Consider the following 18,786-nt stretch of genomic DNA (forward strand, 5'->3'; position numbering starts at 1 on the left):
AGTACGTTTTAGTTTTAGCTTAGTTTTGTATGCATTAAAATGCATAAGTTTTGTTGCGGTTACGCCTGGTGTCTACACTACGCCTGTGTTTTCCTACCTTCGAAAACAGAGAGTTTTGAAAACACTGCAGACCCCATTTTAGTTTGAAAATTCCAGGGTTGCATTTTAGCGTAATCAGACCAAAACTGAGATTGTTTCTCAAATGCAGTGGAAACTCCAGTATAGACGAGGATCATTTCATTTTAAAACGCCGTTTTAAACCTCACTAATGTAAACGGGGTTTGAGACGCAACCCTGGCATATTCAAACTAAAACAGGCTTTGCAGCGTTTCCGAAAGTCTCCGTTTTCAAGGGTCATAGTGTAAACGACAGCCGTTACCATAGCAAAAGTTATGTGTTTTAAAACGAAAACACACTAGTGTAAACGTGGCCTCAGTTAATAATGCCCCCTGATTCATACGCAACTCCATACTAAATATATGCCTTCCAAAACTGTCCATTGGAGCAATTCAGTTTGAAGTATCAGCTTCATCTTCATGAGAGTCCGCACGCAACTAACCTCACCAAATTTAACAAGTATCACCACATTCTTCCAAATGAAAATACGTAATCAAACCAAATGCAACAGAGCGAGACACATTTTTCTAAGTTAACTATTTTAACTACTTAATAACAAAACACTCATGGCACGAGATGCTGAAAAACAGCGAGACAACGTGTCGACAGACAAGACAGAGCAGGTTACTTTTGCTATGAAATTCAAACAATAATGAACATCAGAAGTTATGTTAAAAAAGATACAGTACAACTTACTGAAAAGTATCATGTCTCATGTAATTGCTCAGTCACGGTTTCAACCGCAGAAAGACGTCAATAAAACAGCCTGTGAACAATTTCGATAGTTAGTTAGTTCGAAAAATTAACTCTAAAGAGGAGCATTTTTCAAAAAATATGCACTATATTACATTCATATTTTCATTCATATTAAAAAGTTAACAAAACGTTATTATTATAAAACAAAAAATAGCATTATATGCAATTGTATGCTGATAAATATTATAGTAAGGTACCAGATCACTAGGTTCCCTGTAGAGTTTACAGCATTTCAAAACTTTTTATCCAAATTAATTGATATTGAATTGATTTATCTACATCGGAAGTGCATTAAAAACACAAAAAAGATTAAGTGGTTTCCATGTTCTATTTATTAGTTAGAATAGGTATAACTCAACATTTTAACTAACTGCAAAAGCGGAATAATCGGTCAAATAATCGATTAATTGTTCTAATATCGGTGAGTTAATCGATTACCAAAATAATAGTTTGTTTCATTTTTGAAACGAACAATATACTGACTTCTAAAGATGCTTTTTCTAATATCTATTCAGTGATTATTTAGTCTACTGCTACCGCAATAATGTCTAATTGTGGTTTTTGACATTAAATGTTGATTATATGTGATTAATTGTGATTCATTTGATTAATTCATCAGCATATCACGTTAATTCGATTAGCTTTTTTACAATTTAAATCAAAGTAATCAACATAGGAAGAATGGTTTTCAAACAGCCAGAGCAGCAGGATACAAAAAAGAAGGGGCTCTTGGGATTGTTTTCCCCTTTGCCTCCACTGCGTATGTGTGCGTTCATGTCACATTTCCGGTGACCTAGCTGACCACATGGTTCAGACATTGTTTATGCCCACTATTTCATGCATTCTTCTCACACACATTGAGCTCATAAATACAGGAAAATACAAATACATTTTTTTCATTTAATTTCAGAGATGTTTAAAAAGATAAATTAAAATATTACATTTTTTAAGGATTTGTACTTTATTGATTTTTTTTATTTGCAAACAAGAAATAATATAAACAATCACGTAGGGCTACTTGACATAAACCACAAAAAAAAAAAAAGTTAGTCAATAAAATAGTAAAAGTAAAATAAAAAAGGGGGGCAGGGGTGTTGCCAACACCATAAGTTCTTAGAAACTATATTTGCATGACCCTTATTTTAGTCTTGCCCACAAGCTTGCTACTACTGTGTATTACAGAAATGCAAATGTTTTCCCCATTTATAAAAATAAATATCAATCTTCCCATGCAGACTATAAGAGAGTATTTCGAGGGCTGCCACCTTCCCTAAATCTGAAAACCACTCAAAAATTGGAGGCCTTCTGGAAGATTTTCACAATCACACGTCTGCCCAACATGATGCAGCTCTATGGAAGCTTGTTTCTGCCACTGAATGAAAAAATAGTCTAATCTCAGAATTCTGACTTTTTTTCAGAATGGCGTGTTAAGATAAACATTATAGTTACAAAGTCAGAATTGTGAGATTAAAACTTTAGATTAAAAGAATAAAGAATTGGACTTTAGAACTCGCAATTGTAAGTTTATATCTAAAAATTTTGAGAAAAGAAGTCAGAATTGTGAGATACAAACACGCAATTGCGAGAAAAGTCAGAATTGCGAGATATAAACTCGCAATTGCGAGATATAGCTAAACTCGCATTTGCAAAAAAAAAAAAAAAAAAAAAAAAAAAAAAAAAAAAGAGTCAGAATTGCGCGTTTATATCTCAATTCTGACCTTTTTCTCAGAATTGCATGATATAAACTCGCAATTGTAAGTCAGAATTGTGAGATTAAAACTCGCAATTCTTTTTTCCTTAGAACTGGACTTTATAAATCGCAATTGCTATTTTATATCTCACAATTCTTAGAAAACTCGCAATTGCGAGAAAAAAGTCAGAATTGTGAGATGTAAATTTGTAATAGTGAAGAAAAAAACAGAATTTTGAGATTTAAAGTGGCAATTATCTTTTCTTTTTTTTATACTGTGGAAGAACTGTATCCACTGTGATTTTTTTTTTAAATGACTAAAAGGCCAAAGGTCACCAAGAATGTATAAACTAGGAAAGGGATCATACCGCGTCTGTGATATCTTTAAAATATAATCATGCACCCATCTTCAAAAATACTGGACTTCTAAGCATTGCCATAAGACATGAAATAGCATCACCAACACAAAGGATTACCCTACTCTAAACAGCAAAATATTACATTTTCTAATAGAATATAAGTGACTTTTGCCTGTGCAAACATCACACGACACAATTCTAGGTTGTTGCCATGTAGTTGCTGGGTGGTTACTAGGGTATTCTGAGTGGTTGGTTGCTGACCCAAATAAAAAAAACTCAACCCTGTCTACGATATTCTTGGGCCGGATTCACAACACAAAACATTCTTAAGAATAAAATTCTTCTTAACTACCATTTTTTTCCTAATTTATTTTAAGAATATTTCATATTCTACAAAAAAGATATATTAACCACACAACATTTTTCCAGAATTTTTCAAAAAAATTGTTACTATTTCTTAAGAATCTTAAGAAGATTTTCATGAATTGGTCCCTAGAAAGTTCAAGTTCCTCCTTCCATGTAAGTTTTATCATCCACCATGTAAAAATTGTAATTCTGACTGCTTAGAATTGATTTGAGGTTCGTAGCACAAACTCCTATGAGCTACGCACCAAATCTGTGAACAAACCCCTAATTCTAAACGTGAGCAATACTGCTAGTGACACTTGCTTTAGCACAGAGCACTAATTATACATACTTTGTGGGAGGCATTCCAAAGTGTGCCTTCAAATGAGCAAAAACACATTACAACACCTCAGTGGCACTCAACGACGTCTGTGCATCTGCTAGACAAATATTCTGCGTCTCCAAACACACAATGACAGCATTCTTGACTCGACCGCAAGCAAGATACAATGCTACCTTGTAATGCTCCCCTGTCCTGTTTGCACAAGCCCATTCAATAGTCATTCTTTCTCTCCTTGACACTAGCATGCACAAAAACCAGACAGAAACGCTGATGCCAGAGCAGAAAACACGCATTAAAGTACAGCTTTGCGCCGTTTTATGAGGCTGCAGAGCCTGAGGAGGTTGATCAAAAGGAAGTGCATGTACACACATAAGTGCACACACACACACACACACAAGTAGCGCGCTGCTTTGAGCATTTGAGGCTCCTTCGACCATATCACAGAGTCACATCATGACACACTGTTCCCTCATGAGGGGTGGGAGATCAAGGGCCAGCGAGTGTGGGAACAGGGGGATTCTTACAGCTTGAGACGAACGGAATCCCCTGTTCTGTACAGGAATATGCACATATTCATACATTTAAAAGTTTTCAGATGTGCTTTGAGATGAAATTCGTATCCATATAACACACAGAGACACAGAAAACCGAAACTATACTGATGCATGTTAGAAATATCACACCCAACAAGGTCAAAATTTAACACTCGCCAAAGTCCATACGAGAGTAAGAGCATTTTATAGAAATCAACATAAGAAAATATAACGCATTGCATGTTCATTTTGTTATTTACTAGAGATGCACCGAATGCAATTTTCTTGGCCGATTCTGATTTTTTGTTAGTGTGACCTGCCCATACTGATTTTGCCAATTTTGATTTTCTTTCTAAGAACTATAACTGACAGCATAAACGAAAATCTACTTTGCTTCAATGCAAAGTTTTATTTTCATTAAAAAAGAAAAGAAAAAGAGAGTAATAAAATAAGAACAAATAAAAAATTGCAAGCAACAGCACAAATAAATGCAATAAAATAAAGAGAGCTATGAAACTATCCACTGGTTTCACAGACAAGGCTTAAGCTAGTCCTAGACTAAAATGCATGTTTGAGCTGTTTTAACTAAAAAATAACTTGCACTGACATACCTTAAAATATGTCAGTGCCATTGTTTTGTCTCAAGATTCACACAAGTATTGTTTTTTCAGGGTACATTTACAAAAGCTACTTAAATACCCTAATTGAACTAAGGCCTAATCCTGGCTGTGAGACCAGGCCTTTAAGTTATTCAGGTTAAGTAGGTTTTTATTCAGATAAGAAATACTACAGAAGTTGAAGTATTCAAATGCAAAATAACACTGGATAGTCGTCACTGTAAAAATTAAATACAAGTTAAAGGTGCTAAAGAGGATCTTTTCGTCAACTGAGAAACCAAAGACTGTTACTGAGTTTTTGAAATGAGCGCATGCGTAAGAACAACCCCCCTCCTTCGAAGGAACGCCTCCCAAAACTCGTAAACGCTCGTATTGGAACACGAGTGTTTACCACCGCCATTCGCTGTGTCGTGTTAGTGGATTCATTATGTCAGACTCACCGCAGGTAACTCATAATCTGCAGTTGTTACTCCTGTCTCCGGACAAAAACACTGCATGCGGTGCCTGTGGAGTGTGGAAAGTTACTGGAGCGCGCAGTCTCTCACAAGGAACGTCATGGCAGTGATTGACAAGCCAGAGGGCCAATCGTTTACGCAATGATCGCGTAAACGATTGGCTGATGTTTTTAAGTCCCTACCTCGTGCACAGATGATGTATATTAATATTATTCCTTTCAGTGCACCTAATAAATAGTCTTTTATCAGTTAGTAAAGACAGTTTCAAGTAATATTGCAAAAATGTATAAAACAAAACATCCTCTTTAGCACCTTTAATGCTTACAATTAAAGTTATTCAGTCAAGAGCAGCAAGTGATTTTCTTTGTCTTTTGTTCTTTGATTAACATGACAGACAGCAGCAGGAATATTGGACTCCTGTCACTTTAAGAGTTTATGCGCGGACCCAAAATACACAACTTACGTTATCTTTCTCAACATTGTAACGTTCCAAAACAGACTGTGTTTAACTGAACACTCGCCTATAGGAGGCGACTGTGTGTCACTTTGCCGTCGGAGAGAAGAGAGCAAGAATGTGCAGCTGACGTTATTGACGGAAAGCTGACGGAAAGACACGAGACTGACCGGCCGGTCACCGATCTGGGCCGATCATGCGGAAAATCGTCGGATTCCGATCCCTGGCCGGACGATAGGTGCATCTCTATAATGCAGTGTAGGGCTGGGCGATATATCGCATGCGATTGTCACGCGCATTTCGTCAGTAAAGCCGGTTCCCTGATTACCACTAAATCGCCATCACCTGCTTTCAAATGGAGCAGCATTTAATAGACAGAGCCGTAGTTCACTGACAAGCCACGCAATATCGCGTTCATTATCGAAGGCGATTCATCTGCGATATGAACGCGATATTGCGTGGCTTGTCAGTGAACTACGGCTGTCTATTAAATGCCGCTACATTTGAAAGCAGGTGATGGCGATTTAGCGGTAATCAGGGAACCGGCTTTACTGACGAAATGCGCGTGACAATCACATGCGATATATCGATCAGCCCTAGTGCTGTGTGTAAATTTTAGCAGCATCTAGCGGTGAGGTTGTGAACTGCAACCAACGGAAGCTCACCCCTCCCTTTCGAAGCAAAATAGAGAAGCTACGGTGGCCGTCTGGCCGACACAAGTCAAAGATGTCTGAGACAGCTGAGAGTACGTTAGCCAGTCAAGCAATGAGGTTTCTTCTTACTTCTAACAAAGAACGGTCTCTGCTTCTAATAAACCAGATGACAACCACTACTACTACAACTTCTTCGTGAGAATTCAACGTAGTGATGATGCAAGCTGCCTCTAAAAATACGAGCGATTTAAATAGAACAACATAGGGCTTCTGTAGAAACATGCCGGCGCAAAATGACGTCTTAACATCGAGGGGGGACCTGCGGTGTATGTAGATAGAAATGACTCATTCTAAGGTAATCAAAAAATAACGGTTCATTATGTAAGGTCTTTATACACCACTGAAAACATAATTATGTATATTATATTGCATTTCTGTCAGTAGATCCTCCCAAATTTTACACATTGCACCTTTAAGGAAACTAAATGGCTCCATTGTCACAGGGACACAAATATATGCAAAATACAGTTTTGTGGGCTGTAAGAAATATTTTCAGAAAGTTACAGGCCAGGTGTGGCAAACAGTTAATTTTGGACCCTGATCACATCAGTAAAATGTACAAAAAAAGTACAATAAAAAGTTAGTCAATGAAACACATTCACATTTTGCATCAAAATTAGTGCGACTGAGGTCTTTCTGACGTTCTTGTTCCACTAAACTCAAAGCTGATTGGCTAATTTTACATAAATTTGATTGTTTGATTTGTTTTGATTAGTGAGGTATAATCTAACTTATTTATATCTCAGATGAACCCATCTCTAAACAAAATGTAAACCAAAACGATCTGTGGTGGGCCACTTTAAATGTCTGTCAGACGATCTTCTCGTCCAGGTGAGTGCAGAATAAGCTGAATTATGGACCAGACATTTGCAGTTTAGTGAAAGGTAGAAAGGTTTTGGTTATGAGTGATTTATTTCATCTTTTAGGCTTGGATTATATGTTAATGATCTATAATTACTAAAGATATGAGTATATTTGGTCATGCTGAGGCCAGTGATTTGCACTGTTGCCTGACTGTGTGTGTTGAACTACCACTACTAGAAGTGACAGTAAAAATAATAAAATAAAAAATACTGACCTTTATTAATAGAAAATGCATATTTAAAAATATATATATTTTAGTGCATATTTAATACATATTGGTCAAAATAAATGAATTATTTGCTTTTTTGACTTTTAAGAAACTCTTGAACACCATTTCACCACTGCAAGAACATTCACGTCCCCTAATATCAGTTTATAAAAAGTCAAATTTATATTCCAAAGTCAAACAACATGAGCTAAGACGAGTCACACACTCAGTAGATGCTACCTAAATACTTCACAATTTACGATTTGTATTCCAGCTGCAGGGCTACAACATCTGCCTGACATAAACATCACAAACTGATCCAGATGCCAAGATGATGAAGGTATAAACTCATTTGCATACATGTGCTCACGAGCCCATTTCACATGTGTATGCAAGTGAGCTCGTGCCATATTATTATTATTAATAATACAATACATCATAAACTAAAGTAAAGGCGGAGTTTGACATAAATTCAGATTTGTATGCACGTTTACAAGGCCGTTTTGCGTGCATATGCAAATTAGCACGTGTCACAATATTATAATTAATACTACTACCACTACTAATAATAATGTATATGTTGTGTAACAAAAATTACGTAATCACCGGCCTTAATTCGATGCCATTAAGAAACTTGTAAGCGGGGGTGAACGCACGAGCACGTGTAGTTTAATTTTTTCAAATAATTGTACTAATTTTGCGATGCTTTCTTTAATTGCCCATTCCAAATGACGCAAATTCTAAGAATCCGTACGTAATTCACGTATCTTTCGGACCGAGCCAGGCACGCGCTGTGAAACTGCGTGATCCCTTTAAACGTTCTTCTTGCGCCTCGCGTGCGAGTGTCAAGTTCATTATAACTTTGCAATAAACGTTGAGAGGGACGATAGCAGCACATAACCTCAACAGCCAATATATGAAACTTTCATAATAATTACTGCGGTGTCATAAGTGCTGGGGAGCAGAGACCCCCCCTCTCGACTCAAACTCTCACGTTCTGCGTTATCTTCACTGACCAAGAAACTTCTGGCCCAAAGTGTCGGGATATACATCACGAACAGTTAATATTTTGCTGAATCCTATTAAACATCTTAAGTTACAACAAGAGAGAGCTATGGTAATGATTAAACATGACTTGCCTGCCAGCCGTGATGTCCGTTACTTTCTCTGTCATGTTGGATGCGCGCAACAACAGTCCTGCGTAAACTTTCAGGAAGGAAAAAAAAAAAAAAAAAAAAACTTTCCATGGACACGGCGACAACAAGCGACGAAAAATCCTTGATGTGGCGAGACACACTGAGTTTCCGGTAAAATAAAAGCCCCATTATAATAATTTAAGACATTTGTGTAGTTTTTGTAACCTTCTCATACAATTACATCACTATATATAATATTAAAAAAATGGTTTATTCGGAGAAACATTCAAGAGGTTCTTGACTTATATATAGGCTATCATTAATTTTTTTTCAATAATTTTATTTATATTATATATATAATAAACCAATAAACATTTTTTTAAAAAGTGGTTAAAATTATTATTTATTGCTTTTATATATATATATATATGTATATATATATATATATATATATATATATATATATATATATATAATAAAGAAATAAATTTTTTAATATTTATTGCTATATAATATATATATATAATAAAGCAATAAATATAAAAAAAATTTAACAATTTTTTTTAAAAATGTTTTTTTGGTTTAATGTATATATATATATATATATATATATATATATATATATATATATATATATATATATATATATATAAAATCTCTTAGATTACACATTTTTGGTAACGTAATCTGACTACTTTTGGATTACATTTAGATTACTTTTGTGCTAACCCTTATTTGATGTCACATATATTGTAGGATAATCTTGTACTATTTTGACAGACACAAAGAAAAAATATATTCCAAAAAATATATTCTATTCACCAACAAGAGCCTCAACAGATTATTTTTAAAGTGCAATGAATGGACAGTTAATATTTCAATAACACTAATGTACCTGTTAGTGTTTGCTGATAGTAACACTGAATAAAACAAAATCACATCTTAAGATTTTAAAACATATTTACTTAAAATTAAGTACATTTAGAAAACAGCAACATTACAAAAACAAATATTGAAAAACATGAAATACACAGCAAAATCACTGCTACATCAAATATTTCATCTATATTTCATATATTATTATTATTATATCATTTCATATATATATATATATATATATATATATATATATATATATATATATATATATATATATATATATATATATCATCTATATTTCATATATATTCATCTATATTTCCCCCACACTGCCGGAAAAACTCACAAATGTATATAAGCAGCAGGTTATTATGAAAAATATAAACGTTAAAAAAATGAAAAATGAGGATAATCAATGAATTGTGAACAATTTACTGCCATTGTGTAAATAATATGTAATCATGCAATCCATAAAAAGTATTTTAAAAAGTAGTTTACTCTAATTACAAGTACTTGATTTTTGGAAACTGATTACGTAATCCAGATTACATGTAATCCGTTACTACCCAGCTGTCATATGTACACACACACACACAAATTAAGTACTTTAATTTAGAACTCCCATGTAGTCGCTCAAACTGCACATATAATAATAATAACAATAATAATTAAATAATTAATAATAATAATAATAATAATTGTAAACAAAAATGTTTAAAATAGTTGGAAGTATAGTATGTCACACTGGACAATTCTATATGCTGTAACTATTTGACTTCATGTCAACTCACTAATTTAATGTGACGCTTTGGGACTTTTATTTTAAAAACAGCTTCCAGTTAAGTGCTTTCTTTGCGGCTTCACATGATACATTTTGTAGTTTCCGCAGTCAGATGTGTGCAGTCTAGTAAAAGCGTGTTACTAGCTATGATAAATATGAAACTGTCAGGTTGCGTTATGAAAAAGCAATGAAATATTCAGTGTAGAGAAGACGTTGGACAGTAGTAACAATCCCCTCTAAACCTAATCTTTACTGCCATGTCCTTGAAAAGGCCACGAAGGGCATATATAAATGTAAAAGTGTATGTTTCATAGTTTATTTTTTATTATGCACATCACTAAAGAAGAGAAATGTACAGAAAAGTCAAGAGAATTTAATTTTAGAAACCATCAAATAAAAATTCAATGCATCTCCAATCCATACATGGACATTTCTAACTAATGCAATGACACGCGATCTGTGAATGAAATGAACCCTTCAGTCTTTAATCAAATGAAACTACTCACAATACAAAGCAATGCTGAGCCACCTTGTGGTGAAATTGTGCGAATTCACATTTTGAAGAAATACATCTTAATACATATTTTATCCTGATGCTCATCTTTATTTGACTCATTAAAAAAACATTCAACATACATTCTTGTTTCCTTCAAATTAAATATTTAACACAATGTAATTTCAGCGCCTGTTTTGACACACTGGTTATTGCCTTTATAACAAGTAAATTCTATTGCAGTTGTTGTCATTTTACAATCAGTGGTTAATTTACACAAGCATTCATCTCTTAATCGCCATTTTATTGTGCAATCTAACACAGTGTTTAATATGAAATCTGAAGGCACTGCGGTTGGTTGATTTAATGTCTAACCTTAACTGTAGGTAATACCTCCCCAGATATGATTGCACACAATTTGTACCATTAAAAATGCATTTACACAAAGCCATAAATAAATTCGAGAGCTGTCTGTATATACTATTCTATAGTGTATTACATGTTGGTCACAGTATGATGACTATAATTGGTCAGTTTGAAAAGGCAAGGCAAAGCACTGACATGCTTATTGGCAAGTATGATAATATATAATCAAGCATAGCAAAAGCTTAGCCTAAAAATGAATAACATCTTGTATTAGAGCTGCTAAGAAAAAAGATCCATTAACCGAAGATTATATGTTAGCTGGATAGTTAGATGGCTCCATTGTCTCAGACACTTTTACATGCATTTGAAAGTTAGAAATCATTATGGCAATTATGTTTTTGGCAGGTTCGATTGTAGATATCCTAAAATTCAGCATAAAATGCATATTATTGTTTTGTTGCATCTAATCAATATTTTGTTGCTACATTATATTTAAAAAAAAAAAAAAGATTACAAATGACCATAGACCAGCTTTGGCACTGTAACGTTTAACATTCAAGGTGTTTTTGATTCTGAAAACACAGATATTGTACCGCTATTCTATTTTTTATCCAGTCCAACATTGTGAAAAAGGATTCACAGTGTTGTTATGCAAGACGTCAATTTAAAAAAAAAAAATGTGAAAATGAGAAGGAAATGGCAAGCCACTTCAACATGAGTTTCTAGGAAAATCAAAACATGAAGCTAAGTACGAGACTTTACAGGAATAGTTCATCTAAAAAAGAAAACGCAGTCATCATTTACTCATTCCCATGTCGCTCCAAACCCACATCACTTTCCTGCTTCCATGAACACAAATGAAGAAGTTTGGCAGAACATCTTGAAAGCTCCTTTTCACAATGACTGGGACTGTCAAGCTTAAAAAGCTCCATAAATGTAGTCTGTACAACCTGTGCACCAAACCGAAGGCACACATTTTTGTGCACCACATAGTAAGTCTTTTTCTTTAACTGAAAATCTCAGAAATCTTTAAAAGATAAATGTTAACGACGAAACATGAGAACCGATGTTTGACATCACAACGCCAAACCTTGTGCTTTTCTTAAAGTTCTCATTTGAACTTTTAAAATTTTCACACAAATCGTTTAGACTATTTTTATGATATTTTATGATGCTTTTTGCCATTTTTGAGCCCCAGTGCACATTTATTTCATTTTGATATGGAAAAGAGCACTGTAGACTCGCATTTAACTTAGCAATATTTAATAATATTGTTTTTAACTAATATTCACACGTATACACTTAAAGGGATAGTTCACCCGAAAATGAAAATGATCCCATAATTTACTCACCCTCAAGCCATCCTAGGTGTATATGACTTTCTTCTTTCAGACGAACACAAACGGAGTTATATTAAAAAAAATATCCTGGCTTTTCCAAGCTTTATAATGGGAGTGAATGGTAGCTGAGATTTTGAATCCCTCAAAAATGCATCCATCCATCATAAAAGTAATCCATACGGCTCTAGTGGGTTAATAAAGGCCTTCTGGAGCGATGTGATGGGTTTTTGTAAGAAAAATATTCATATTTAAAACTTTAATCACTGGTTTTCACTAAGGAGTTCTGGCAGAAGAGTGAACTCTGACCCGACACATGACATGGGATGTAAGAGTAACGTAAGCGTTAGGTGAGAGTAGACGTCTTTCACTGTTCAAACAAATAGGGCTGGGCAACAAACTAAAGCTCCTCTTCCTTTAAAGGGATAGTTCACCCAAAAATGAAAACTGTCATCATTTACTCACCCTCAAGTTGTTCCAAACCTGTATAAATTTCTTTGTTCTGCTGAACACAAAGGAAACTATTTAAAAATGATGATTGTAATCAAGCAGATCTCTCCCCCTATTTACTTTCAAAATATGTTTTTTTCCTACTATGGTAGTCAATGGGGGGAGAGATCTGCTTGGTTACAATCATACTTCCAAATATCTTCCTTTGTGTTCAGCAGAAAAAAGAAATTTATACAGGTTTGGAACAACTTGAGGGTGAGTAAATGATGACAGTTTTCATTTTTGGGTAAATATCCCTTTAAATCAAAATCCTCCAACATTTCTCTTTAAAAATTGTCGTTTAGACTTCTAATTTGAGACCGGTGTTTTGTTTTGCTCTATCTTACGAGTTCGTCAATGCGTCAGAGGTCACTCTTTCGCCGGAACTCGACTTGCACATGGTTGTTACTGGAAGCCAGTTATTATAAAGTTTTAAATACGGATATTTTTCTTACAAAAACGTTTATTAACCTTGTGGATTACTTTTATGATGGATAGATGCGCTTTTTTGGCCTTCAAAATCTCAAGCCCCATTCACTCCTATTATAAAGCTCGGAAGAGCCAGGATATTTTTTAATATAACTCCAATTGTTTCTGGCTGAAAGAAGAAAGTCATATTCACCTAGGGTGGCTTGAGGGTGAGTAAATTATGGGATAATTTTCATATTTCACAGCATTTATGTCATATTGGGTTTACAAATAAATGTAAAGAACAGGATCTAAATGTAATCATCATAATTTAGGTCTTCGTTTACATTGGCAAATAGAACATTTAAACAAATTTACACAAAAAAAATAATCATCTGTATCGGTCAAACTCTAGTAATCTGTAATCATTAGGGTTGGGCGATATATACCAATATTGCAATGACTTTTCTGACAATGTATAATGTTTTTCAACTGATTATTGCGATGACTTATATTAATGCACTTTTTATTTGGAAATTAAGACGGTCATCCTTGTCTCACTACTTGTGAGTACAGGAATGTTAAGATGATTTTAATAGCATTTCTGAATTAAACTTCAATAGCAAAAAGAGTTAAAATTAGTTTTTGTGCATCAGTTCAAACTGTGTGATCCAATGAACTGATTCAAAGATTCATTTAGGTCCACCCTCAACAGTTCAAGGAAATGCAATGTTTTTCATGTATTAGTAAACATATATGCAAATAAATATTGTGGATTATTTTGTCATATTGATGCATATATAATTAATAAACGATTTTTTTCTAACTTTGGTCACTTGATTTTTCATGACATGAGGGGTGAGTAAATGATGACAGAATGTTCCTTTAAAAAAATGGTCACACAAAAAAAATAATCAGTAACAGTGGACAAGCGATTATCTTTCTGATTTCTGATGCTCTCTCCATTTTTAGATGAAAAAACCTAGATCGCACTAAACACGGAACGAGTGCGGATGTATATTCAGAGTCTCTTGCAGCTTCATTCATTTGCTCTGCAGCCATTCTATTCTCAGTTCAGCCACTTCTTTGCCATACCAGTCATGAAGTTTGGAGAAGCAGCCTGTGCCGGGCGAAACGGGGCTCTCGAGTGACCCGCCATTGGTCTTCCTCCGCGGAGGTACCGGAGGTGGTCTGACTCCTTCTGCCCTCACGCTGCAGTCACCTTCCCAGGCGCAGCCTTCGCTGACACCATTTGCCACACCACTGTTTTTACTCCAAGAAACCCCGTTTTCTCTGCTAGACAGCCCCTCCTGCAAAGGCCCCGTTATGGCGGCGGTTCGGAGGCCCGCTTCTGCTCCCTGCGCTTGCGACAGGTGTTTCTTCGCCTTGTTTTTCGCTTGTAACAATCTCTCTCCTTGTACCTCTTCCAGCTGCCTCTCCAGCTCCTTCACAACCAGTCGCATGTAGTCGAAACTGGCTCGTGACAGAGCCTTGACCCAGGATTCCATAGCGGCCTGGCTCTCCGCAGCCATCTTGTACACCCTCGCTTTGACGCAGTCGAATTTAACGGCGAAGGCGAACTCTTCGGACTCAGACTCGCAGAGCTCCACCGTACAGCCTTCCAGGACGATGACGCCAATGGGCTCTCGACTCTCCCTCTCCTCGAAGTAGAACAGCATGTTGCCCTTCAGAATAAACCAGCGGCGATGGTACGCCGTGTTCCGTTCCCCTTTCTTAAAGAGGAAGCCTGTCTTGTCTGGAGGAGAGTTGCATGTGGCATAATGCGCCACGCTCCTCTCATTCAACTTCATGATGATGGCGAGGACACCCGTCTCTGAAACCGAAATCAGTAAAATGAGTTTACAGTACAAACATTTACAGTTAACATTAGAGACAGACTAATAGTATTTAACTCAACAATTTTTATTAATATTGATTTAACCCAATTTTCAATTTGTCATTGGGTCTACAAATAAATCTAAAGAGAACCCAATCTAAATGTAATTCTTTTTTTTTTTTTTTACAATGGCAAATAGAAAAAATAATACAATAAAAATGTGTTCTGCATATCAGTTATCTGAATGTTATTCAGCACTGATTATTGCAATGATTTAAATGCACTTTTTATTTGGCTATTAGCTTTCTTAAAGGGTTAGTTCACCCAAAAATGATAATTATGTCATTAATTACTCACCCTCATGTCGTTCCACACCCGTAAGACCTTCGTTCATCTTCGGAACACAAATTAAGATATTTTTGATCACATTCAATGGCTCAGTGAGGCCTGCATTGCCAGCAATAACACTCCCTTTTTCAATGCCCAGAAAGCTACTAAAAACGTATTTAAAACAGGTCATGTGACTACAGTGGTTCAACCTCAATGTTATGAAGTGACAAGAATACTTTTTGTGTGCCAAAAATAACAAAATAGCGACTTAATTCAATAATATCTAGTGATGGGAGATTTCAAAACACTGCTTCATGAAGCTTCAAAGCTTTACGAATCATTTGTTTCATCATAAGTGTTTTGAAACTTCAATAGTTCACGTGAACCACTGAATCGAAACAGAAGATTCGTAAAGCTTCGAAGCTTCATGAAGCAGTGTTTTGAAATCTCCCATCACTAGATATTATTGAATAAAGTCGCTATTTTGTTATTTTTGGCACACAAAAAGTATTCTTGTCGCTTCATAACATTAAGGATGAACCACTGTAGTCACATGAACTGTTTTAAGTATGTTTTTAGTAGCTTTCTGGGCATTGAAAAAGGGAGTGTTATTGCTGGCAATGCAGGCCTCACTGAGCCATTGGATTTGATCAAAAATATCTTAATTTGTGTTCCGAAGATGAATGAAGGTCTTACGGGTGTGGAACGACAATGAGGGCGAGTAATTAATGGCATAATTATCATTTTTGGGTTAACTAACCCTTTAAAGACTGTGTAATTAGATTTGTTTTGCAATGCAATATTACAAAGATGATAAAGAGTTAAAGTTAATTTCTGTTGATTAGTTGAATATGTATGTTCCAATGAATCAATTCTAAACTGATTCAGCAATTAATTAAGGTCAATATGTAATGTACAAGGAAGTGTGAATTTTTTTTAAGCATTAAAATGCTTTAACAAAATATATGTAGGCAAAAATGCTGCTTATTTTGTCGTATTCATGCATATAAATTAATAAAAGATTATTTTTCCCCCTTACATTCATTAAAAACTTAAGCACTTAAATTAATTATTATTTTTAGCTTGATTTTTATAGGTTTTACTTCTTACAACACCTAGCTACTACTGTACTAGGCTACAAAGGCTGTAATGATGATTCCTGAACAAACAAATGAAGATTATGAAATAAATTAAACATTGTGAAAGAATGAAAACACACTATTGTTCAAAAGTCTGGGGTCTGTTTTTAATGCTGCAGTAAAAACAGTAATTTTGTGAAATGTTACTACAATAAAAAAAACAAACAAAAAAAACATTAATTTTCAGCATCATTACTCCAGTCTTCAGTGTCACATGATCCTTCAGAAAATCATTCTAATATGCTGATTTGCTGCTCAAGAAACATTTCTGATTAATGCCAAAAACAGTTGTGCTGCTTAATATTTTTAAGCAATTTTTTTCAGGATTCTTTGACGAATAGAAAGTTCAGAAGAACAGCATTTGTTTGAAAAAGAAATCTTTTGTAACATTTGAAGTCTTTTGTAGTCACTTTTGATCAATTTAATGCATCCTTGCTGAATAAAAGTATTAATTTCTTTTTCTTTTTTTTTTTAAATCATACCAATCCCAAACTTTTGAACAGTAACAGATCTAAATTCACCGTTCTTTCAAAGCTCTTCTGCGAACCGTTCACGTGTGGCCTGCTTCCAACCGTCAATCAAAACACCAGCACATGTAGAACATCTCCATCCCATTTCGGCTCTAAAAAAATATAGAAACAGCCACATTCAGTGAAGTCAATGACTGAGGTGTCAATACAAGAACATCCCACTTCACACATCTGACCTGGTTTAAAACAAGCAAACTCCTCTTTCTTAAAGCAAGTGCCAAAAAATAAAGGTCTGTGTGAAGTGACTAAACTATGAATCAGACCTAGCGTCAAAACCAAGTAACAAAAAAATATACTTTTTTAAATACTCATGACTAATGTTCATGACTTTTCCAGCCCTGGAAGTAACCAAATCCTTGATGTTTTAAATGGATATTCCATCTGATACCATCACTTCACCATGGTACCACCACAACACTTTTTATAAGGATCATACAAAACATTTTCTTAAATACGTTGGTATATACAAAAAAAGTAATACTTTGGACATTACTATGGTAAATGCCATAGTACATCCATTTTAAAGTATCAGAGCATTACCCTTTGATATCTGATCACTTTTTTAAAAAAAAATTTTTAAGGTTACCTTTACAAAATAGGAACCACGGTTGTCTCATGTTCTAAACAAATTTCATGGTGTTCTTGGAAGTTTCTTTTAATACCACGAAAACCCCATGTTACATGCATTTCAGTATCATGGTATACATCAAAATACCATGGTATTTCCATCTGATACTGTTCCATGGTACTGCCACAGTAAACAAAACAGGGTTATTAGTGGCACAACGCGTTTATACAGCCTACTACAAAAGTTTTAGTGATCCAGACAGCAGTTTTATACCAAAATAAAACTGTAAATGATATATACACTACATTTCAAGTGAGCATCGCAATGCTGCAGAAATATATATAGTCAGATCACATCTGCAACACACAACCACGACCAATATGGTGCTAAAAAGATAATATAACCGTATCAAACTCATTTACACTCAGAAAATCATCATCATCATAAGCACAACATGTGGAAATGAAGTCAACATGACTTATAATACAGTCTTTGTCATTCTCGACTAAGCTCGAGCAGTTTGCTTGACATTAAACCATCAAATGCAGTCTTGTTACTAGCGTAAAACTGGTAAAGCCGGTTTACAAAGATAGAAAAACTCGTGAACAGAAAGGTTTAAGAGAGCTAGTGCGTCGTTTCGAGCATTTACCGATGTTTAACTTGCCTTCTGAGTGTGTTATTGGACGCCAGCAGACAGCTTTCCTCCCTTCATTCTTCCTTTCCTGACTGATGATCACGTGACTCTGCAGGAATCTCTCTAGTAACAGCAGAGCTGCGCGCGCTCATGTGTGCATAATATACTACTCACACAATCGGTTATTATAAAGATTATAATGAGTCCCACGCGCTTCTCACATATTTAAACTTAATCTTAAGATCGGGTACATGATTATATGTGAATTTAGATTATATTTACTTCGTTTTGTCAAATTGATCTGCTCTTTTTGGTTCTGTGGTAGTAGCACGGTGACGGTATCAGACGGTAATACCACGGTACGGTACATATCCGAAATAAGCATTAATCAATAGGGTACTGGTT

At 35.0% G+C, this 18,786-nt stretch overlaps 2 protein-coding genes across 4 annotated transcripts in view; both read right to left on the bottom strand.

Moving 5' to 3' along the window:
* sh2b3 (SH2B adaptor protein 3) overlaps positions 1–8,742 on the bottom strand; it is a 49,985-nt gene extending 41,243 nt beyond the window's left edge. Inside the window, exon 1 of the mRNA XM_048188780.1 lies at positions 8,594–8,742. The gene's annotated coding sequence lies outside the window, so the exon portion shown is untranslated. The remainder of the gene's footprint in view (positions 1–8,593) is intronic.
* A 4,443-nt stretch (positions 8,743–13,185) lies between these two features.
* Positions 13,186–18,505, bottom strand: pheta1 (PH domain containing endocytic trafficking adaptor 1). 3 transcript variants are annotated; one of them, XM_048188784.1, is made up of 3 exons: positions 18,397–18,505; positions 17,197–17,271; positions 13,186–15,177 (listed from the first exon to the last, which is right to left on the bottom strand). In XM_048188784.1, exon 3 carries the CDS (start codon positions 15,152–15,154, stop codon positions 14,387–14,389), a length of 768 nt encoding a protein of 255 aa, XP_048044741.1. In that variant the 5' UTR covers positions 15,155–15,177; positions 17,197–17,271; positions 18,397–18,505; the 3' UTR covers positions 13,186–14,386. The 3 variants fall into 3 exon arrangements, with proteins under 3 accessions (XP_048044741.1, XP_048044739.1, XP_048044740.1); XM_048188782.1 differs by having other exon boundaries at positions 17,171–17,271; positions 18,397–18,503; XM_048188783.1 differs by having other exon boundaries at positions 18,412–18,483.
* Positions 18,506–18,786: the final 281 nt, after the last annotated feature.

The sequence above is a fragment of the Megalobrama amblycephala genome, linkage group LG4, assembly GCF_018812025.1.
Source record: "Megalobrama amblycephala isolate DHTTF-2021 linkage group LG4, ASM1881202v1, whole genome shotgun sequence".
Lineage (NCBI taxonomy): Eukaryota > Metazoa > Chordata > Actinopteri > Cypriniformes > Xenocyprididae > Megalobrama > Megalobrama amblycephala.